We start from the raw sequence: 23,879 nt of genomic DNA on the forward strand, positions 1-23,879 counted from the left end.
ATGCAGGGAAACATTGGAGAAATACTGCAGAGAGGAAAAGACTCATTCCTACCAGCTAATGTCTGTATCTGTTTTCTAGTGCTTTCCTTCCAACTTCTCAAGATCTCCCCCCATTCCAAAACACTGCTGAGTCCTGGCTCTCCTTACCCAGCCCCACATGCTCCCTAGCTGCAAGCATTCCTAGGAGAATGCACCTGCCCCTTTCCCTCTTCTCACTCTGGCCACCATATACCTGCTTGCTCTGCTATCCTAGACAGATTTCCTGTCCTTGCTGCTCATGCTCTTCAAGTAATAAACAAACATTAAGCATTAGTGCTGGATGCAAATTTCCCAATTTCTTCAGTTAAATTTTGTGAGATAGAAAGTCTGTTTGCAAGCAGCTCTAAAAATACCACTTCTGACCAGGAAAAGACTTTCTTTCTGGTCTCAGAGTACAGCACAATTTTTCTTGTGTGCTCCCTACCACCTTCCAAGCATGCTTGCAGTTTTATTTTAGCATAAAATATCTCTTTTAAACTTGTTAGTTAATCCCTTGTTTTCCATCAAGCAGTAGAAGCTCTCAGTCTTCAAGACCTGCCTGGTGAAGCCTCTGAAACCTGGCAAGGAGTAACTGCTCCTGCACTGAAGGAGACCAGTACATGCCATGAGCAACTTCCAGTCGCATCTGCATTCTCCACTTGCTCAGTCAACTTGCTGCTCACTGAAGTCACATTGTGCACGATTCCTTTGCAACAGAACACGTATGTCCTAGCAGACTACTTGCACAGGGTCACGCATGGCGAGGCAAGCAGCAGGTTTTAGGAAAGCGCTGGGAAGCCAGGGCACAAGGAAGAGGAGCCTAAGGACAAGGTTGGGAGCTGACAGAGCCAGCAAGGATCGAGTCCCAGACACAGAAGATAGAGGAGACTTTTGTGTCTACACCTAACCCAAAAAGGAAAGAAAGAGAAGTCACACACCAACCTGAGATTGAGTAGTGTGATTACCAGAAAAGGCTGCAAGAGCAGGGAGCAGAGCTTGGAAGGAACAATTTAACCACCAATTCAGGAATTTAATCTGAATTTCCTCACTGAGCTAGACCCAGCTCAGCCCTGTTCTCTTAGGCACCTCCTGCTCTATCAAAATCTCCTCCTGTAGGTGTTCCCCATCCAAATGTCCCTTGCTACCTCTCTCCACTTCTTTTGCACAGTCAATGTTACCTGTTATTTAGTCTCCCCATTTTTCTTCAGACCTTCCCACAGCTCTCTGAAGTCAGATCTGAAGGGGACTGCTGAAAGCTGTTTTCTATCAGAGACAAACCCCACTACTTCAATATAAGACCTTATTCTAAACCTGTTATGAACCAGCACCGCTCCTGGACTGTAACACCTTAATTACTTCACTAGCTCCTGCCTCTTCTGTGACACTATTACTCAACCTCTGCTTCCTATCCTCCAACCAATTACAAAACCAGCAGGATCTCTAATTCCCCTGTGACACTTTCACTTGCAGTGATGTTGCCACTGCTTTTAGGTTTTGAAGGAAATGTTTCATTCCTGGACTGCAAACAGTTCCCAGAAGACCTTCAAATGTATGCAGCACGTGGAAGAAGTGCACAGTCGGACAAAACAAAATTGTCCAAAAAGCCCAGTAAAAGTTTCATATTCTAACTGGTTGAGAAAGCAAAGAATTTGAACAGGAAATCCTCCTCTGTGTAACTCATTGTGTTAGCTCCTTTAATTACATTTATTTCTTGAAGGTGACACTCTTGCAATCTTTTCCAGAGTATAATTAAAACAGGAATACCAAGTAACTGTCAAAGCCAGGACAGAAGAGAAAAATGTCCTGCTTCACAGGATTATTGCAATACCTGCATGCAATCCAAAGTACTCTGGTAGCAAGGAGAAAAGCAAAAAGAGATATAAGATCACATCAGCAGTTACACTAGCAAAAATCCAACAACCTGCCAAAGGCAACCCAACCCTCAGTTTGAATGAGACTGCTTTCTGACTGAGTTTGGGTCTGCCTTATTCTGTGCTGGGATTCCCACCCCCACACAAGCACGTTTTGTTAAACAAAAGCCAAATCCCACATATCAACTCCAAAAATGAGGCAACTATGCACTTTTTGAGGGTCTCCAACTCACAGTATACTTTGAACAAAAAAGATCAGCTACTCAAACTGAACAAAACAATTGCCCTCCTCCCTCCTCAGCATACATAGATGTCTAGTTTAAACAGAAGAGGCTGCTCCAATCCTTTGATGAAATAGTTCAGAGAACATTTGCCAAGTATCAAGCCTCCCACCCTTAAAGGCTGCCCACTAACTAAATACCAAGTGACATAAGAGCAGCACCTGTATCAGCTCTGACTCTGTCTCTGCAGTCAGCAGATGTTCCATAATGAACATGGAAATGTAATATTATATCATGTCACTTCCACACAATATTCACTCAGCTTGCAACAATTTCAATGCCATCTGGCAGGAGCCCAGCCCTCTTGGGATCTCCAATTCATACAGGTCATGCCCACTCAACCACTGCCACAGAGTAATCTCCTCAGTCAGGGACACTTACCATCCTGCTCAACTCTCCTGGGCTCCTAACAACCACGGAACTACTGCACAGTGGTGGACAAAGCAATTCAGTCTGTCATCTCTTACTGTGTGCCACCACTACAGACAGGGCCGTGGCCTCCTTTGTATGAAATCTCACTGTCCAGGTGCAAAATGAGGCACTCTGCTTTGTCTCAGGTATTTTGGTACTCAGAAAACCCCAGTGGACAGACACAACAGAAGTTTCTCCCTGTGCCATCACACCTATCCCTGCTCTCTTTAGGCATAAAATTACCACATCAATTTTCAGGGTTTGGTGCTGCAGGAATCCACAGCAAAGCTTTTCTCCAAAGTCCTCTTGGAGAAATGAGTCATTACATCTCCTTTCCTGCATTGTTAAGCTGTCAGCCACTACGGCAAAGTGAAATCAGTGCAGACGTCACCACACTCACACAGTTGGTCCCAGACCAGCAAATGAGACAAAGTGCTGCCTCAAACTTCATCACTCATTATGCTTGGTCATCACTCATTAGGCAATGGTCATATTTCTCTTTTTTTTTTTTCTCTAATAAAAAGCACAGATCCTATACATAGAGAATAAATATCAAAAGACAAAGACATAAGTATTCTTCCTCACTGCAGATGACCCTGGAAACGGAGCAGGTGGATCTGAAGTTGGTTACTTAATGCATCCCTGATAGAGTTGCTGGGCACAGTCTAAATGAAATAACCCATCTGGTGACTGGGCAGGCTGAGATTTAACAGAAAACTCCAACCCGAATGACTACTCTGCCAGTACAGACAATAATTGTACGCAGCATGAACACTGTGTCAAATCAATATGGTATCACATTCTACTCAATAAAATCCAATACCAATAAAATCCAGGGCATCAAGAAAACTGACTTTAAGAACATACAATACAAAGTCTAAAGCTACTAACCCATCTTATTTCCTTTTTTCTTACCTCTAGAAGCTGTACTGCTCCCTCATGTTCCCTTTTTGCCTCTGCCTGTGCCTAAGAAATGAGAGACAGAGTAAATAAGAAAGCAGCCCACCTAAACTCACCTCTACTATCACCACCTTGACAGACATAATTTCAGATTTAAAACACTATACACACTGAAGACACCTTTGATCTATGGACAAATAACAGTGAGAGATCAGAACTGCCACTCATGAGAAAAATCCCCCCGCTTTACTCAGGTATGAGAGTTGGCACAGACACAGACATTCATCCCTGGCTTACTTCATTTAGTAGACTCACACAATATCTCCTCTATACACCACTTCTCCAAGGATAGATAGTGCAGTAGCCCCATCTGTTTCCAGGGATCCACAGAGTAGAGTACCATCTCTCCCATGCTGCATACCTGCTGCAACCGTCTGACTTCCTCTTGCTTCTCCTGCAGGACTAGCAGTGCTTCCTTGTGTTCAGCTTCCAGCAGCTGCCTTCGCTCAGCCACATCTCTCATGTGCTGCAGAACGATTCACAGACAGTTTCAGGGCAACATTACTGAGATATTGTATTGTGTCCTATCACGAGTCAGGGAATCAATACATGGCCTGTATTTCACACCACCATTGATCAGAGGAGAAAGTAAAAAATTGTTACCATAAACCACAGCAACTTAAAGAGAATCCTTAAATCAATGATGGCCACCTTATGTCCCCTCCCACCCAAATCCCTGCAGCAGCCTTTCCTGAGCCCTTCTGTTTTCTTTGGAAGGCCACATCCCAGGATCCTGCATGGCAGAATCTCCAGAGGATCGCCAAATCAGAAGAATGGATTAAAAAAACCCCAACAAAACAGAGACAATCTGTGCCATCCAAAACCAGCACTGAGGGTCCGGACAGTCCTCCCATCTGGGCCCTACTGACCTTCAGCACCTGCTCTAGATTCTCCAGCTTGGTTTGAAGTCCTTGATTTCTCTGAATTACTGAATCCCGTTCCTTAGTAACCAAAACAACCTGGAGCTTCAGGTCAGCATTCTCAGATTCAACCTGAAGAGAAAGGATTGTCAATTAGCACAAGTACCCACAGGTATTTGTTGTTTAAATAATGGAGGGTGATTTACTTCCATATCTCAAGAGGCTGTTTTGCAGACCTGCTTCCTGCTTGCAATACCAAAATCACCAACCTCCTCTCCTTCTGGTTTCCACTCAAAACAAATTCTCATGCATTTATCTGCACACGCTGCTCCTCCCACTAAGCTCTCTGTTGCAGGGGTGAAGTAATTGGGATATGAAGCAGCTATCTACTGAAGAGATACAAACAAACCACACAAACTCTGAGAGCTTTTTTAATTCTAAACAGTGGGATTAAACAAAGAAAAAAAACAAGATAATCTGTTGAAACTGCATATACCTCCTCTACTTACTACTGGAAGTTCCACTAACATATTTTGATTATACAGTGTGCTATGGCTTGATGAATACTAGCAATATTACCAAGTAAAGATAAACACCTGCACTTTGTAGTAACAGTTACTAAATATGTTGGAAGCCCAGTGCCTGGTGACATCATGATGATTCTTAGAAGTGACAAATGAGACAGAAGACTGGCTCTATAACTTTACCACATGAGAACTGCCCAAAGAAGAAACTGGGAACAGAAATCCACAGAAGATCTCCTTTGGACTACTAACTCTTCCACCATTCTCACAGGTTGTTTATAGCAAAAACAGACTCCTAAGAGCAAAACCCTCCATGGAGCAGCCACTGTCACCTGAAGTCAGTTCTGCAAAGAGAACAGTGCAAGTAAATTGCCTTTGTCCCAAGACCTGAGACTTTTGGGCTGCCCATCTGGCAAGGGTATCTCTGAATTCCACTTGCGTGGCTCTCCTGCCCCATCATCAGCAAAGCCTCTCTGAGAGACAACAGAAAATGCCAACTGTGATGGAGCATTTTCAAACAGTGATGGGTTCTGCTCTGCCCATCAACTGCTGCCCATCCTTTGTTACTAATTAACAAGTTAGCACAGTAAATCAATTGAAGAGCAAAGCATCTCACTCAAGCCTTGTGAAACTGTTATAAACACAGGGCAAGTAGGCACTCTTGTAGCTTCCACGTGGATGATGACAGACAGGACAGGTACACAGGTGGGTACATGACCATCACAGCTGGGAACCTGGAAACCTAGTATGCTACTTAGTTCTTCTAAGCAAAGATTTACAGAAAGTAATGTCCCACCTGACAAACAAAAACACTGCTTTTTACCTGTCCTGCCCATCCGGCCTTCTCATTCAGCTGCAAGTTCTCCTCGGCCAGTCGTGCATTTTCACTCTGTACCTCCTGCAGCTGGATCTCCTGTCAGAAACAGTAGGTGTCACTACATCAGAGTCCTCAGACTGACCCTCCCATCTTGTTCTGCAGCACGACTCCACTGCTCCTCTTGACTGATGGTTCAGGATGCTGACAGGATGCTGCTTGTGCAATGGAAGGCATCAGTGTACAGCACTGCTCAGGCAGGTATCAGCTTCAGTAGCAGACGGCCTCTTAAGTTCCTTTTCTCATTTATGTTGCCTCAAAACTCAGAATGAGAAACCCATTTCCTTGAACTCTATCTTCACCCACAATTCATCAACTTTCACTATTTGTTCAAGATTACAGCCTTCTCTACAAATTTCATTAAAGGAAGAAAAATTATTCAGAAAAATCAAAGAGAGTTGTGCACTGTAAACTCAAGTTTTAAATGGCTGTTTCTAGTTTGAAATTAGGATGCAGCTTGGAGTCGAGAAAGCAATGTGAGCCAACTGTTACTCTATCTTACAGAACACTGCCTCTGAGCAGAAGGGAGACCACAGACATACAGACAGACGCTGCCTCAGTTAGTTAAGTCTAGACTACCTGCAGCCCCTTTGTACAGCATCAGAAGAATTTGACAATTTCATAGTCATAAAAGATTCCACAAAGACACACATACATGTCATACATACATTCCCTCACACCACTGTTTCATGGATGGCCAAATATTTTCTCAGTATTACAAGAGCTAATTCCCTTTGCTGGTAGAGTCCCAGTCCCAGCTCTTTAAGGTGACGTGGTCCCTTCCCAATCTTGAAAAGCTGCTAACAACATATAACAACCACCAACTTACTCCTTAAGCATCCCATAGTTACCCAGACAGTGAGAATGAGCTATGGATACGTAGAACTGACTCAAACCGAGATTCAAGCAAGATGTAAAACCACCTAAAACGTCAGTATCCTTTGATGACTCTACAGCAGGCATGCTCAATGCACAGGCTGTGTGCTATTAACCCTGCCTGGCCTTAATCCAGGGCATGGGAGAACGCAGAGCAGTGCTAACTCATGAGATGGCAAATAATTGTATGCATTTTGGTACACTGGCTAAACACAGTCCTGTGAACAGCAAAAAGTATGCAGACGAGCTTTGTGTTTTCATATGCAGCCCAAGACAATTCGCCTTCACAGACTGCAGGCAAGCCAAAAGGTTGGACACCCATGAACTACACATTGTGATTATCATTAACATCACCAGAGCTGTTCAGGAAAGTAGAAACAGAAGGGAGAAATCCAGATGCTGCAATATTACCTGTAAAACCTCCATGAAATGAAACAAGAGGTAAGACTTCATCCAAGGAGTAGAAGCACAAGAATATGGCTGTATATTCAATTACCATCTCAAGTTGCAGAAATCTTTTGGTGCTTGCCTGGAGTACACGTGAAAAGAGAAAGCATCTCCCCAGACTAGAAAAGGCTATGGAGTTTTATCCAGTGATTTATGTAGCTTTACCCAACACAGGTGGCTGAAGGACTAAATAAACAATTCCAGCTCCTAGAGCTGAAGCTCCAAATTTGTGACATTTCAGATTAAGACTGGGAATTCATCACTGCAATAAACAGAACAGAACCCAGGAGAACCACAAAACAACCTAGCTCTTTGCCATTACACTCACACCATTAGACAACGAGAACACTTACGAGTTCTTTGCATCTTTTATGCTTTTTCCTCACTTCATGCTCGAGGTTTTCACATTTTTTGCGCTTTTTCTTGAGTTCAAATTCCTGCACAAAACAAGCAAAAACAGACCACTAAGACCATGTTCACAAAATGTGGAAGAAATTCAACTCCTCTGACCCAATGCTAAATTGGCTTTATCTGTTTTCTTAACAAAATCTTTGTTACAAATATAAATGACATATAAACCTAAATAGATTTTTTTTTAAAGGTAGCGAAAATAAAAGATTTTTCAAGTAAAACAGCTATTCCTCTCTTTCTCAATCCTTTCAACTTCTAGAAACAATTCTCTATTTCTCAGTTGCAAAAACTGTACTTATTTGTCTAGGATAGGATGAAGGACAGGATGTGAGGAAAAAGTAGGCAGAGTTGTGGAAAACATTCATACTGAAACACGAGCTGTGCTAAATTAGCTTTTATTCTAATCCAAATGACATCTAACAGACAGCAGACAACCACTTTATGTGCCTTTATCTGTGGTTACTTGCTACCACTCTTGGTTCCCCAGGTGGATAAAGATGCCTAAACCTCACTGCGACCTGTCCCATTTTGCTGGAGGGCCATACTCCTCATAACATCTGTCTCAGGTCAGTCATGTCTAGTCAAATAATGCTGAACCAAACACATTGCAGAATCTACTGGCATGGCTTCCTCTCATTTCAGTCTGTTATGTACCCCCAGTTCAGCACAAAACCTGGAGCTGGCACCCAGCACCACTTTCCATGCAGAGACAGCCTCTGCAGGTTGTATCTAAAAAGACTTAAGTTCCCAAAATCTTTGCCTGGATTCTATGGGTGAAAACTCAAGAAAAACTTGAACTCCTTCATCCAAAACCAGACTGGCTTTGCTCTGGAAGGAAAGTGCCAAAATGCACAGACCCCTCCTGGACCCATGGTCAGGGCAACAACTCACCAGCTGCTGTATTTGTTGGCTGCTCTCTTGGTCTGCTACTGCATTTTTTGGAGGGAAATTTTCATGTCCTTCCAAGGCAGGGCCCAGTGGTAGCACACCTGGTTCCACCTGGAATGCAAGCGAGATCTCAGAGCTCAGGGACAGCCAGGAGCATCAAGGAAGACATTCTCCTGGCCATAGCACCTAAGATAGTAACATCTTACAAGAAAACTCCAAAACAATAATTACAGCTGGAAGGACACTACCCCCTTAAGCAGCCAAAAGTGAAAAATCAGCAAAGATCTCAGCATCCAAAAGGCAGGGAAAAGAAGAGGGTATCAAGAAAGGGGGCGTTCCACCTTGTTTGTTGGTGAGAGGGACAGAAACAACCAATGTGCTGTGCCTTATGTTCCAACACCAAAGAGAACACAGAAACAAGGGAAACCCTTCACAACTACTACAGGAAGATGTCTGGCCAATGGCTGACATGGCTCAGTCTGCCCAAACTACTGACAGCAGGATAAGGCCTGAGGTAGGCAGACGAAACAGGGCCATGATACTGGAACATTCTTTCAACGTTGAAGTTATTTTTGATAACTAGGTTTTAGGGACAGGAGCTGATGATTGTCAAAGTGAAGTCATGCAGTGAAGAGGCAGGAGGACTTTGTGACTGCACCTCAGCCTATAACCTTCAGCTATCTGTCACCAGCAGTAGAATTTCTCATTTCACTCTGAACATCTGCAGTGAGGGATCTAGGTTACTAAGTCTGAGCTCCCTTCACAATCAGTTATCAGGACAGCATCCAAGAACTACACTTAACAAAGTCTCTTTTAACTACCTTAGACTTGAAACCCTAATTTCAACTACAACAATTTTCATGTTGAAAGCCAGAAAACCCTAAGACTCCAGACAAGCCCAGGCTAACAGAGTTTCCAGATTTTTTGCTACAGAGCCTCTGCTTGAAACAGCGAAGTCCTGAAACTGACATCTTGCAGTGAGCTCAGGGCATTCCTACAGCCCTAGAGTTAGGGAGACAGGGGAGTCCCATTAGGGAGACTAAGCCCCAGCCAACAGCTGGAATTCTCAAGGTCCTCCACCCAAGCCATGGGGCCTTGCATGTCTTCATATGTTTTGTCAAAACTTTGCATTTCAGTCAGCTTTAAAGAAATCACATCTCAAGGAACACTAGCAGATGCCACCTAAGGTCAGATACCTGCTGTACCAGTTACATACACTACGCTTAGCAAGCCATACTCTCACAACAGATATGTAAGAAATTTCTGCTTGTTTGTAAGCACTTTTCAGTAAAATGATACATCAAATGATTATGTTACTAATTACAGACAACTTTCAAAAATTATAAAATTAAATTTGCCCAGTCAGGTCTAATTTCCATCCAAGAACAAAGACAACCTCCCTACTATGTGCTCATACACTCTTATTTTTCTGCAGAACCCAGACTCATCACCATATCAGACAACTGCTAAATGAGGCTGGCACATATCACGATGAGCGCTGTGCCCTGGAGCTGAGCCACCTCATTCACAGCAGGGACTGGAAGATGCTCTTTGAACCAGGTGCAAGGAATCTGTTCAAGAAAACAGTTAAAAATAACCAGAGAACAGCTGCCCACAGTGAGCACCTATCTTGGCAGAGCCCAGGGAGAGAGCAGGGTGAGGCTGTACTGCTGATGAGATGTCCAGAACGTACCCGCCTAAGTCAAGCATACAACAGGCACAGATGTACCCAGGCTTTGGCAAATAACCAGACTGTTTAAAGCGAGCAATAAAGTATATTAAAAATGTTGCAGTCTTTCCAGAAAACTCTGTCCTTGGCATGCAGGAAGCACCAACACAATCCTGTCCCCCCAGAAATGCTGAAGCATCTCCCTCCCAACCACCACCCATTTCCTTGCTGTGCCAGGACAGCCCTGTGCAATGTCACAGAGCTGGACCAGGAAACTGATTCGGGTTACAGAAAAGGTGGGAAGAAGGCTATGTTTGCTGGGCTGTTTTCAACCCAGACCCATTCTCTAGCGCCTAACACCCTGCAACTCAACAGAACCTACAGCAGCACGACTGCTGTAGGAGGAGCAGTGGGAATGCGCAGTGGAAAGCAGGAGGCTGTATAAGAGAGCACTACCACTGTGAGAAATGCTCACTACATTAGGATTGTTACAGAGATAAGCATAACCCCATAACCTCAAATAAAGAAGCAGAGAGATAAGAAAGAGAAGAGAGAAAAGGGATTTTCCAACACCACTTAGAGAAGCTTGTTCTTTATACCCTGAGAAAGTTCCTTGAAAGTCAGGGGATAAAGCCCTGACACACTGTGCTACAGAAGGAGACAGAAGAGCAAAATCATTTATTTTACTTGTGGCACCTGTGGTTTTTGCTAACTTCATCCTCAACAAAGTACCACTGCACCCACACACACCGAGCCTGGGGCATCCTGCACTACAGATCTCAGCACAGAGTTGGACAGCAGGTCCTCACTCCCTGCTTTCTGATGTTATTACACAGCCTTCTTGCTACCTTCAACTGGGAAATCTTTGGACAATGAGGACACACTCTCCTGATTCTGGAAAAGTGAAGAGCAGCTGTGAGAAAGGATATAATGCATATTCTCTATCATGAGAAGAATTTGACAGATTCTGAAGGGTCAACTGAAAATCAAGGTATAAAAGGGCTGTTCAAGGATGACCAGGGCAGAGCAGGACCAAAATGATAAATAAAAGGCGGCTATGCATCTATCCTCATCATCTGGGGGGTTGAGGGTTCGCCATGGTAGAAATCTCAAACTGTGAAGAACAGCTGAGGATTTGTCTCAGAGATCGAACTGTCTACCAGAAGAACAGTGGAAACCAACATAATAAATATAAGCAATAACAAATTACCAAGATTAGACAATATTCATCTGAATTTAAAACAAAACAAAACAAAACAAACCCTTCAGCATGAACTGAATGTCTCAATTTCAGCATCAACTGAGTGAGGATGTGCACTATGCCACCTCTTCAGCGCAATGCAGAACAACTGGAAGGTGGCAAACGTTATGTTGTAAAAGGCTTCCAGTGGGGATCTGGGGAAACACAGACCTCAACATCTGACATCTGTGCCACAGGAAAACCAATCGAATTGCAACAAAGAATATGCAAGTACTTAAACAAACAAACCCGTATTTGGAAAAGAATCAACCCTATGCTACACTCTCCAATCTATAAAATGGGTGAGGAAGGTGCAGCACATACAGCCTGCCTGGTACTCTGCTACAGTGTGCTTTTAAAGGCTTCTGCAGACACTAAGCTGAGGTAGGAGGAGGGGAAGGGTTTCTCTTGGGTAAATATCTGGGGAAAATGAGAATAGAGAGGCAGCAAGAGCTGTGCACCCCAAATACTGATGTGGTGATGAAACAAACGGCGAAGGGTCCTCGTGGCACTGAGGGATCACAGCGTGGCATGGGACAAATGATGCTTCAATAGCAGCCAATGCTTAGACAAGAAGGCAGAGAGCTCTGTTAGGAAAGGGAGAGAATACTTTGTTATGCTGCTCCGAGGGATCGTGCGTGCTGCAGCGCTTCTCGTGACACAAAAACGATACAAAGAAAGCTGACCAACACTGAATAATGTAAGAGGTGAGAATCCTCCAAGAAGGAAAAAATGGCAGGAGGAACACGGGGGCAACAGACCAGAGCTCACAGCAGCACGCAAGCTGCAGGCGTGACGTTCTGCCCCAGGACATCGCAACTCAACGACCAACGGAGGAGAACCCACTAGCTGCCCGCGGCCCCACGCTGCCGCTCGGGAGGCCCAGCCCGGCCGGGAAGGCACCGCGCTCCCCGCCCCACAGCGCGGCCGCCCGCCCGCCCCCTCAGGGCCGCGGCCTCACCACAGAGCGCCGCGCCGGCAGCGGGCCTGCACGCAGCCTGGCCCCGCGGCACAGAACCCAGCGGAGGGGCCGAGCCGCCCTACCGCACCGCAGCCCTGGCAGCTCGGCAGCGCGCAGAGCCCCGCTCCCGGCACCACGGCCTACCGCGGCCCGGCCTTACCTTACCTGCCGGCGTGCGGCTCGCCGGGGGAGGCGGCGCCGCGGGGATTGCCGGGCCGGAGCACTGCGGCCGCGGAGGGGCAGGGCAGGCCGGGATGGGACAGGCTAAGCGCGGGCCGGCTTCGCAGCGCGGCCTTTGCGGGAGGCCAAGCGCCGTGACGGGCGGACCCGGCTGAGGGCATGGCGGCCGCGCGGGGCTCGGGGCCGCCCCCGGGGGCAGACGTGCTTTCCTCCGCCATCGCCGCACGCCGGAGCGAGAGGCCACGCTTCCCTCTCCCGGCGTCTGAAAACCGGCCCGCCAACGTGAACTCATGCACTCTGACAAGTTTCCTGCGAGCAGGAGTGAATCGAGTAGAGAAGTAGCGAGGCTGTCAGGTTGCTGACCCGCTTGTCTCACCTTCCCGTGTGCTGCCCCTCCTAGCGCTGGGCCTCCCGAGCAGACCTCCTTCGCTGCGGGTGAGTCTTTGCTGCAGGCATTCAGCGCTGGGCCCGGGCAGGAGGCAGCGCTTGGCAAAGAGCCCCCTGAGCTGCCTTTGGAGGGGCGCAGACACTCCTTGAAGTTCTTCAGCGCGATTTGCCTCTGCAGCCGCAGCACTTCTTTCTGGGATTCCCGCAGCAGCCGGTCGAACTCCACCACGTTCAGGCAGCGAGGGTCACCCTGTGGGAATGGCACCACGACGTGCATCACTGTGCAGCTCCCAAAGGTGCAGCAGGTTGGGGGTGGATGTAATGCACAAACTGCAAACGTGCTGCTGAACAGATGCCAGCACAACACGGGGGAGAGAGCACACCAAAACTTCTCTTTCCTGGGCCCCCAGCTCCTCCAAAGCAGGCATTTCACATCCCTCGTGTCAATACATAATTTCTCCCACAGATGAAAACTAGCCTGCAGTGCTTTACAGTTATCCTAGTGTAAAGCTATGGGGAAAAAAAAGGGCTTTTCTAAGTGCGTGCTTTCTAAGTGTTTGCCAGCAGAGAGCGTGTCAGGATAATACAATTTCATTTCTTCCACAGCAAAACAAGAGCCCCAGCTGGGTTCCTCTCCTTGCTGTGTGTGCTGGCATTCTCTGCAGCCCTGTGCTTGCCTGGCGGTTAGGGCTTTAATGTTGGAAAGAATGAAGCATATCTGAGACGCATTTGATTCTGACTCCGGGTGTTTGGCTTTTTAAAGTGTTACTTATTTCAGACCAGGGAGGGCTTGTGTGGATAGGCTTCTGTCCTCAGCACAAATAGTCAGTCCTGTCCACTCTGAACACAAAGCCAGCAGTTTTTAGAGGAGGCCAGTGCAATTTTAGTCTCACTAAAACAGTGAGAATACGCCACCAGTTTGTGTTAATTCCTCAAAGGTTTTCAGATTTCAGAAAGCTGAAAAAAACACGTACCTGCATGTCCATACAGACGTACAAAAGCTGGTTATGAAAACCTGTCCTTACAAATATGCTGCTGAAGGAGACATTGCTCATTCCTCTGGAAAGCTCCTAAGCCTGTGAATTCACTGAATAATTGGTATCCAGGACAAATTTAATCTGCTTCCCCATTTACTTCTTATTCACCCTAAAAATAGCATGTGCTTTGCAAATACAGTTTGTGTAGAAAAGCATAGTAACTCTCAAACAACAAGGGGGAAACTGAGGCACCATTAAGGGAACTGATTATAGATTCAAGAAGTGAGCAGCTGGGCCCTCTGTGCAAGACCCACATTGAGGCTATCAGGGTGATAGTTCTTCAAACAAAATTGGCTGGGGCTGCCTAAAAAGCTCCCTTCCCCCACCAGAAAATAGAAGCAGCTATTTCCATAGAGAGCCTCCAAAGCCGGGGGGAAATAAGAGAGCAGAAAAACGCTCAGTCTTCCACTCACAGCTCCTATTATACGTGTCCTCTGCAGCTGCCTTGCCATTCCCCGCAGCCTCCAAGAATCCCCACTGCAAGAAATGGCAGCCTGGTGGAACCTGGAGCGGGGCCTTTGTTGCAAACCTGTCACTGCAGCATGATCTCAGGCAAACATCTTACCCTGAGAGCTCTGACTTGGCAAAACAAGGCCCACGCTTTTGCAGCCTGGTGCGCATGTCGTCCCACCACTGGAAATGAACAGAGTGCATCTGCTTCATAGCTACTGAAAAATTTGTGCTGAATCAAGTGCACTAGATTAAAAATGATTTGGCTACAAACTGAGCATGCACATAATATCTCTGCTTATAAACCCCCTCATTGGCATAATGCATTTTGCATGCTGCAGACAGATTAGGGGAATTTCGAATTTTAACTAGCTGAGAATTAAAATTTAATGAACAGCTTGCTTGGAAGATAAATGGGAAAAAAAAACCAAAAAAAAAAAGCAGGATCAGATAGAATAATTTCCTCTCTGACAATTTTTCTCTGCAGATTCCCAGCTCATGTACTGATGGCCCTCATTGCTGGTGCCTTGGTAGGTTGCACAGATGGTCTCACCTTCCCACGCAGGGTGGTTGCCCATGCCCTAGCAAGGCAGCTCTGAGGACTGCACCCATGTTTATTTCCTTGGCCAGCAATGAATCTTGCTCTCCTGCCTTTGTCACATTCTTCTACAGTTTGTCAGTCTCCTATCCCTGGGAGATTCAGCTTGTTCAGCATGCTCTGCTGTGGAAATCAGAGGGTTTGTTCCCGCTTCTGTGGGGATCTGCAGACAGCAGTCATGGGGACGGAAAGGAAATTTGTTCTTGGTAAGACTATAGAACGCATTCAGACCTGGTAACTTTCTCTTGTGATTTAACACCAGAAGGGATCACTGGGGCAGCTCTGTACAGTGAACAACACCCAATTATTCTTGTCTTGACTAGATCTATGTTAGGGAAAGACGGAGAATCTACTTGCAAGCACATAGTTAAAGTGAACACACGCAGAGCTCAAGGAATGAAATAAAGCTGCTTTCAGCAAGAAAGTATTTGTCACCTAAATATTCCTGTGAGTAGATAGAAATGTAAGTATTATTTCTGCTCAGCGGGGTGCGAGAACATAGCACTGCATTTGACCACTTGCATAGTAGTGAAAAAGGGAGAATGAGAGTGTATTAACTGACCTGCATTAGAACTGTGTGGCTTGTGAACAAAAGACATATCCGATATGACCAGAACAGATTGCTCTAGCCACCCTGAGCAGGAATTGTTTCACCTAGTTTAGCTGCCTGCAGAGACTCCTTTTAGAACCACCTCAGAGAAGTGCCTTGAAAGAGTGTCCAAGCAGTTTTAAACACGTGTCTCAGGATGAGCTGAATTTTCCCTTTTATCCCACTATTTATTTCAGCAAGTTCTGTGCTGGGCCACCAGCCCATGTCCACATATCAGCACTGTTGATGAAAACATGAATACCCACCCTCATTTTAGGATTTGTACCCCTGATACCAGTAACACAACTGTGCATGTGGATATCACCACTATGACAGCTGCAAGCACTCAAAGCTGCTGCTGAGGGTGTGCAGTCTAGAGTGATTCTTGGGAATGTGCTCATCTTGTTTGCTTTTTAAAGGAATGCTTTAAAAGGAAGTCCTGCTTCTACATCTTGCTTGAAGCTCACTACTGTGAAAGGCCATTCTATATCTGTGGCTTCTGGGGCTTTCCAGGGGGACAGTTTTAGTTGGTGATGAAAATGGCAGTGCAGGACCCATGAATTCACAGAGGGAGAACTGGGATGTCCCCCAACACACTGTTCCGAGTGGTCTGGATCCTGTGTTGGCCATATGCTCCTCTAACTTCCCCCATACCAACTCACACATCAAATGCTCTCTGTTTTCAGTCTGCCCTTGAGACTAATTGCCATCACACTGCTGGAGCCAGGTTCCCGACATTGTTATTGTGCTGTTTGCACCCAGCCACTGCACGAAGTCCCAGAAGTGTCTCACCTTCCCCGCAATGAGCTTAGCCTGCAGCTCCCGACACTCCTGCTGCAGAGCTTCAATCTGCTTGTCTTTTGCCAGGAGAGCACTGGCTTGCTCTGTCAGGTCCTTGGCACGCTGGCGGGCAAATGCTTTTTTACATAGCTCCAGGCTGGAACCTTTCAGAGGCACTGGAGCAGTTACCTACAACGGGGAGAGCAGCAAGAGAGGGAAATACATACATTGGTATTTTTCACTCAGAGGGTGGTGACACACTGGAACAGGTTGCCCAGAGAGGTTGTGGATGCCCCATTCCTGGAGGCATTCAAGGCCAGGCTGGATGTGGCTCTGGGCAGCCTGGTCTGGTGGTTGGCGACCCTGCACATAGCAGGGGGTTGAATTGAGATGATCATTGTGGTCCTTTGCAACCCAGGCCATTCTATAATTCTATGAATGGTGTTGGCCGACTATCACCCCAGGTGTCATCAGAGACCAGAGCCAGGAAATGCAGCCTAGCCCCAAAGGACAGAGAGAGGACAACAATAGGCATATGGAAGAGTCAGAGGAAAGAGGAAATGCTTCTTCGAGGAGCAGATCAAAGAAGAAGTGGGAAGAAGGTGAGGTGAGCAGATGAGGCCAACACACACACAGACAGTATAGACATATATAGGCTGCAGGCAGAGCAGTGGCAGGTGGAGAGAGGAGAGGAAGACAGGATGAAGGGAGAAATATGGGGAGAGGACAGTGGAGAGGAGGAGGGGAGAATGGCAGGAAAGATAAGCAAAGGGTGGAGGAGGCCAAGCCAGGAAGAGAAATGGAACTTCTATGGGGTCTTTGAAAGACAGCGGGAAAGAGCTTCTGCAAGGATGGGTGGAAGATATAGTCAAAAGGAGAGGTGAGGGCCAGGGCCAGAGCAGCTGATGCTGCCCAGCTGCAGTCACCTGAGAATGACAGCTCTCAGAAGGAATTCCCATCCCTAAGGCCAGCTCTCCCATGGGGTACCAGCACCACAGGCAGGCACCTTGCATGTCCTGGTCCAGCCACTTGGTATTCCCAGGGCTCAAACAGCCGCCATCCCAGTGTTTAACGCAGGAAAAAAAATGAAACAGCATTTGTGCAGTTGCTGGAGGGTTCGCACTGCTGTTGGTTGTATAGCAAATGATTTTTCTTGGCATAGTACCTGACAAGTCCATCTGGCAGCAACTGTTGTGCTGCAAGTACCAAAACCCTGTGACAGACATATCCCCAGTGCGGTGTGGGGCCTGGGAACAGAGAGAGCAGGCAATGCCAGGAAAATCCCCTACCTTCCCCTACCAGCAAAGCTTTTGCTTCTTCCTTCTATCCTAAAAGGCTTGAATTTCCCCCTATCTGCTGATTTCCTTCCAATGGGAGAACATTTTTCCCCTTCTCTGCTGCAAGCTACCCTTATGTAGCTCATGCAAACGTTTGTCTGCAAAACACCACATCCTACCGCCATCTCCCACTACTCCTGCACCACATCAGAAACTACAGGGTTTGCAAAAAGCTCTTCTTCGGTTTGAGAAAGAAAAAAACATGCCACTTGCACAAAAAGTGAGGTGTGCATGAGGCAGAGCAAAATATCTCACCCCTTCCTGTTTTGCTTTACCACACTCCTTTTCTTATTCAAATACTTCCTGTTTCTTTTTGATGAAGTCAGATGAGTTATTTTCATGACTAGCCCAGGGAAAGCTGAGCTAATTACCTAAATTAATACCTTACGTTAGATCGGCACATTTACAGCAAGAAACCAATTAGGAGGAAATTGCTCAAAACCAGCTCCCCAAGCACAAGCCGAAGAAGCTGCTGATGGTTCTTTCCTCAGTTCAGTTTTGTGGTTTTTGCTCTGTCGCTATTGTACAAAGCAAACTTGGCGCATGGCCTTGCCAAGTTAATTAAAGAGGAGAGAGGAGGCCTTTCTGTCCCAACAAAAGCAAAAAACAACAAGTCTTGGGGGCAAGGTGCCCTCCTACCCCAGGCCCCAGCCCAGCACGGCAGAGGCTCAGCACTCACGACTTTGAGGTTGGCCTCCTGGAGTTTTCGGGCTCTCTCCTCCAGGCGTTTGGCGATCACCGCCAGCTCCGCGTTTTTCCTCTTCAGGTGCTTAACCTTCTCCTCCGTCTCGGGGAAGCAGCTCCTGCGCTGGATAACAGAAGGAGTGGGTCGAGGTGAGACCTCACTCAGCGTCCCTCCACAGTGCTTACACACCCACTTCCATTTGTCTCCTCCATGGTCACAGAAACCTTTCCTTTTCCTGATATTCTGTTAATGTGACATCTTGGTTCCCCAAAGAAACCCCTTGTCCTACCCCAGCCCACGGTCCCTCTGCAACCTCCCACTCTCTCTGCTCTTCGCAGGCTCTGCCTTTGCCATTTGGGACTTGGCACCTATCCTGGCTCCTGGCCCCTTCTGAAGCCTATCCCTGTTCATCTCCCTGCTGCTTCAGTATTCAACGCATTGCTGTGGGTTTGTGCTGCAGCACCATGTTACAATGGGAGCTTTGCCTCTGTCCTTGCTCCCCTGACACTGAAGCATGAGTTGGGGGGACCAGGAGAGAGCAGCCAAGGACTCTGCGATGTTTGCAAACCAAATTTCCTTTTCCTTTCTATTGATTCTGTTTGCTCTTAATCCCCTTTTATTTGTTATCTGTCCGTTTCGATAAGCTGCTCCTTGTTCTCTCAAGGTCATACCCAGATGTGTTGTGCTGTCTTTTCACATCAGCAAAAACGTCAGGTCAGCTGATCCTTCCAATTATTTCCTTCACTACCTCTGTGAGATCCCACCATGTACACGTGCTGCTTTCACTGCCTTATTTGCTTTCCATCAGTCAGAAGACGTAGGCTGATTTTTGAGAGTAAGATTTGACGACAGCTTATATGACAGCGCTTTGCTAAAATGCATGGTTGTCAGTGGGTCACCCTCCCTAGTGTGCATGGCGTGCTGAATTTATGCTCTTAGTGTAAGAAAATTATCTAAAACATGTTTTGAATTTGGTTATATACATGTTGATTAGTCTTTTAAGGGTATTTTGAAGGCAAAAAAAATGGCATGAACTGTCCTCTTCTCGGATTCTTTCCTGCCTTCTTCCGATCCTTTTCAAACAGCTGCTGTGACATTTACACTGGGAAAAGGAAAACACTTTTGCCTAGGAGGGTAATAGGGCCCTACACTTTCAAAGATGCATGGAGAATGAACAATGCGAGGTCCTCCCTTTTGCACAGTGTAGTTCAGAGCCAGGGTTGCTAATGAACTGAAAGGTTATAGGGTTGGACTGATGCAGTTAGCCCCAGGGTGGCTACATCCCTGCACTGAAGGGCTTCCCAGGCAAGGATGCTTTCTGGTGAGGATGCAGTAGGGAGAATCCCCTCTTCTTATTTTCTGGCTGCCAACCATGGATGTGGAACCCAAGGAGGTGGGAGTTGGGTGACCTGCACTGTGGCAGCCTGGCCTGCCTTTGGGTGCTGGGGGTGCAGCTGGGATCAGGTGCCAAGCTCCCACTGAGCAGAGGGCACTGTTGCATTGTAACCCAGAACAGGGCTGACGGAATCAGTGTTTCTGCTTTTCCACTTAAAGAGGAAACAAGAGCGACTTCCCCCTCCCCTGCCGTCAGCTCCCCACTGCCTTGATCTCTGCCAAAGCTGGCAGCTGTGGAAAAGCCTCTTGAAGTCGCCAGCAGGCAAACAGTGTTGGCAAGGATGTCAGGGAGGAGATGAGCAGGTCACCAGGAAGGGGTCCTGCACAAGCCAACACTGGGTGCAGCAGAAAGGCACCTAAGGGACCCAAAACACCCTGCCTCCCTTAGCTGACCCCATGTACCAACTCCCTCAGAGCTTGGCCCATCTAAGACTCCCTCCCCATGCATCATCCACACCAGTGTGCCTTGAGCCAGCCTAGTGCCTGGCCAGGGTGCAGGATGGGGCCATGTTCGGCACTCACCAGCAAGCTGTTCTCCTCGGTGAGGCTGGAGCAGCGGTGCCGCAGGTCCTCCAGTGCGCTCAGGAGCTTCATGTTCTGGCTCACAAGGAAGCTGTAGTCAGCCCCGCTCTGCAAAACAGCATGGGAAAGGCAAGGCAGAGCTTCGCTTTCCCAGAGCAAGGGGGCTGTGGCTGTGTGCCCACCCCATAGTGAGCCCAGCCTGGCTATGTGGGTAGGCCAGCGAGGTCAGAGTGCAGACAGCAAAGGGGCAGGGTGAGACCTGGAGGCTGATTTCAGGAGGAGGAGAGAGACTGCAATGGCCATGGCTGGGCACTCCCAGCTCTGCCTGACTGTTGGCAGCTGCTCCCGTAGGGGTGTACCGCGAGTGATGTGGGACATCAGAGAGGTGGCTACAGAGGACACTCCAACCCCATGCTCTGTGCCTGGCACCCAGCGTGAGTGGTTCCCCCTCCCAGTGCCATGGGCCAGCAGGATGGGTCACTCTCAGCTCCATCAGGGTCTCAACTTCCACCTGGGGAAAAAGCTGAGATCCTTACATTGTCCCCAGCTGCTTACGTTTTGACATCGTGCCTCCTAAACCAGCTTAGAACACAAACAGAGCCAGCAAGAGCACATGCCATGACACACCAGACACATGCTCCTCCTCATGGCTCAGGAACCAGCAGCCTCCAGCACTGCACAGTTTTTGGAGGCAAAGAGGCCTCCTTGCCCACCTCTCTATACCAGTTCAGGTCCAGGAGCCATCCAGGAGCTCTGCCCCAGTGCTCACTGTGTCAGCCTTAGTGGTGGAAGAAGGCAACGTGCCGGATTTCTTTGCAAAACACTACCTTAATGTTGTCACATCAAAAGCAGCAGCAGATCTGCTGGGAGCTGTATATATAGCTTGTGGTTACTGCTTCCTGCACAGAGCTGCTCACCACAGGCTTGCTGCCGAAGCAGGGTCCCAGAAAGTATTTTTGTGCGTTAGCAAAACTCGGGGCCAAGCTATTGCTTCACAGTCACCATATGGCAGCAGCAAGGCGCGCACCTCGGGCAGACCTGGCCAGATGTTTTCCCAGCAGCCAGGCCAGTCTTGCAAGATCCAGGATGACTTTGCTGGTGCCACTAGATGGCTAAATCCTTCCTGTTACATGGCTCTGTGTGTGCAGTTCATCAGCCAAGTCTACGAGTGAAATGCTCTTTGCTACCGAGAAATACCTCCCAGGCTCTCCTAGTAGCAAGAACTCAGACAGCACAAGGATGCTTCTAAGCTCTAGAAAGTCTGAGACCGTCTAAATCTCACCACACTTTTGAACAAAACTGGTTTTGGCCTCTCAGTCACGTCAATCTGTTAAAAAGCACAGGAGACTGCAAAGCCCACCCCACCGAGTCCCCTGGCACAGCTCAGCACCACAGGCAGCATCTCATCCCTGTATGGAAATGCCTTGGCAAAGCAAGGAGGATAAATAGGGAAAAAAACTGAAAACAAACAAAAAAAAGATCAAACCCCCAAGCCACTTCCAAAGTTAACCCATCCCTTCCAGCTGGCATCACCCAATGCCCCCACATCCCACCAAGCCCTCTGACACTGCAGGAGGGGAAGTTAGGTGTCATGAGTCCCCAGGCCTTTGGTGGAGCTCTTTGTAGGTGTCCGCCCTGCAGAAATCCCAGGGTTAAGAAAGGTGGAGCGAAATGCCCCATGGGAAGAGATTTCCATTTGTGGGAAAGCAAACACGTATTTATTTCCCTCTTTTCTTTTCCACCCTTAGGCACAGCCAAGAAGTCACAGAGCCAAGCGCTGCTCAGGCTGCACAGCCCATTGCTCTGGTCCCAGGTCCTGCAGCACCACTGGTCCCATCCCTGCTGCTTTACAGGCACAGCATGTGTCCCAGAGAAAACTTCCATCACCAGGAACAGCAGAGCCCTTCCTAGCACCCAGGCAGGGGACGCTGTGGGTGCCAACAGGGGCACGGAGCAGGATGGGGCCACGGTGGGGTCCTGTTCCAGGCAAGCACAGCAGAGCTGTGGGCTGGTTCAGTGCTGCCATCCCTAAAGCCAGGAAGGCAGCCCTTGGCATAAAGTCAGAATGCATTATTTCCACCTCTTTGCCGCTGCCAAGAAGACTCAAGCTTTTCATCTTTGCTTTCTGGCGCCCAGCAAGGCCAGGCACGCTCAGCGTGGGGCAGGAGCTGGGTGGCTGTGGAGCAGCCAGGGTGCCGTGGCCTGTCCCCTTTAGCAGCCAGGCTTATGGCATGCCAGCACAGTGCATCTGTGGGGACAATCAGTACTTCCAGAGTGGCAGGGACTCTGCTGGGAACCTACCCCTTATGGCCCCATTTCAGTCTTCAAAACCTCTTTTCTGTAGCTACAAAACAGCGTCTTCACCAGGCCCAGAGGCAGCTCCAGAGCCCGCCACGCAGCGAAGGCCAGGCTGCGCTGAGCTTTGGGGTGCTGCCAGCTCCCCTGGGCCTGCACTGAGCTCCTGGGTCCTGCTCCAGGCCAGGCTAGCCCACAGCATGGCTAATCCCAACTCCTAGGCCCCTCTGCAGCCTCAGGGCCTCACCAGGAGAAGCACAAGGGGCAGCAGCAGCAGTGTAGTGCCAGGGGACCCTCTCTTTGGCCCCACAGCATCTGAGGAAGCTTTGCCACCTCCCCCTGGCACAAGACTGGGGCCGGGCTGGCAGCCTGGGCTGAACCTTCCTCGCACACCACATGGCCAGCACCGACCGCCTGTCTAGACGTCATCCCACACTCATTAAACATTCATTTCCCATAATGAAATGGCTTTTCATTTATTAACTGCTCCTCTGTTCCTCATTGCTCCTGCGCTCCGTGATGCAGCCTCACTAAAGATTGTGGCCCCCCCAAATGATGTGTTCAGGAAGGAGCTGAGAAAATCTTTGAAAGAAGAGGCCTGGAGGCTCCAACACATGGCTTATCCTCATAAAGATGCATAGAAGTGCCAGCAGGAGCCATGAGCCAAAATCCAAAGCATCCCGTGGTCAGGGAGGTAAAGCTGGTGGGAGCTGAGGCAGTGCTGTACCGGAGGGCACAGGGAGCCCTTGTGTCCCTGCATCTGGAACTGCCTTGGCCACCAAAACAAAGCCCAGGGATACCTTTGGCCAAAGGGAACATTTACTGAAGGCAAAGCAAAGCAGGGAAATAACAGAGGGGAGGCAGGTGGGGTGGAGCAGAGTGCAGCTCCTGTTTGCAGCTGGCACACAGCTTTGAAGCATCTCGTTACAGGGAAAACATGATCATCTGTCACCTGCATTGGCAGGTAGAGCCAAAAATACAGTTTCTTTGCAGTGCATCAAGAATGAACAAACACAGGCCTCAGCAGGACAGCAGCAAGAGAAGCTGTTTCTTCTTCACCTGAAAACTTCAAAAAGCAGCTGAGAGCTGCAGCAGCTTTTGCAGGGAGAAGTGCCCAGCCAGGCTGCTAAATGGGTCACGCAGCCAAAATCCCCCAGGAACCACCCAGCATCCAGCGCAGGCTTTGAAGTCCTGTGGAACATTTGCAGGAAGCCATTTGGGGGGCAGTAAATCACGCCACGGCGGGGCTGGCAGCACTGCTCCGCAATGCGGCTCGGGCACTCTGTGCTGCCGGTGCCTCGTGGCTCAGCCTGGCACCGATCAACCCGGGGAC

The 23,879-nt window shown here is 48.1% G+C and overlaps 1 protein-coding gene and 1 long non-coding RNA gene across 14 annotated transcripts in view; one reads left to right on the forward strand and one right to left on the reverse strand.

The window, feature by feature from the left end:
• Nucleotides 1-23,879, reverse strand: part of TSPOAP1 (TSPO associated protein 1) — a 63,887-nt gene that overhangs the window by 31,284 nt on the left and 8,724 nt on the right. For 10 of the 13 annotated variants that reach the window (XR_006931783.1, XR_005840895.2, XM_040650124.2 and 7 more), the window contains exons 2-12: nt 20,252-20,359; nt 18,329-18,457; nt 16,325-16,501; nt 12,848-13,108; nt 8,425-8,532; nt 7,476-7,559; nt 5,749-5,838; nt 4,411-4,533; nt 3,903-4,007; nt 3,497-3,547; nt 1,847-1,867 (exon numbers count right to left, since the gene is read on the reverse strand). Coding sequence is in view for 11 of the 13 variants with exons in the window: in XM_040650124.2 (XP_040506058.1) it covers nt 1,847-1,867; nt 3,497-3,547; nt 3,903-4,007; nt 4,411-4,533; nt 5,749-5,838; nt 7,476-7,559; nt 8,425-8,532; nt 12,848-13,108; nt 16,325-16,501; nt 18,329-18,457; nt 20,252-20,359 (1,257 nt within the window). In the remaining 2 variants the exon portion in view is untranslated. Of the gene's footprint in view, nt 1-1,846; nt 1,868-3,496; nt 3,548-3,902; nt 4,008-4,410; nt 4,534-5,748; nt 5,839-7,475; nt 7,560-8,424; nt 8,533-12,451; nt 13,151-16,324; nt 16,502-18,328; nt 18,458-20,251; nt 20,360-23,879 lie in introns of those variants that run through there. The other 3 variants (XM_040650125.2, XM_040650117.2, XM_046902430.1) reach the window with 2 other exon arrangements.
• Nucleotides 12,295-23,006, forward strand: LOC101747644. The gene is made up of 2 exons (XR_006931784.1): nt 12,295-13,154; nt 22,000-23,006. It is a non-coding gene; the product is annotated as an uncharacterized LOC101747644 (long non-coding RNA).

Source organism: Gallus gallus, chromosome 19, assembly GCF_016699485.2.
Source record: "Gallus gallus isolate bGalGal1 chromosome 19, bGalGal1.mat.broiler.GRCg7b, whole genome shotgun sequence".
NCBI lineage: Eukaryota > Metazoa > Chordata > Aves > Galliformes > Phasianidae > Gallus > Gallus gallus.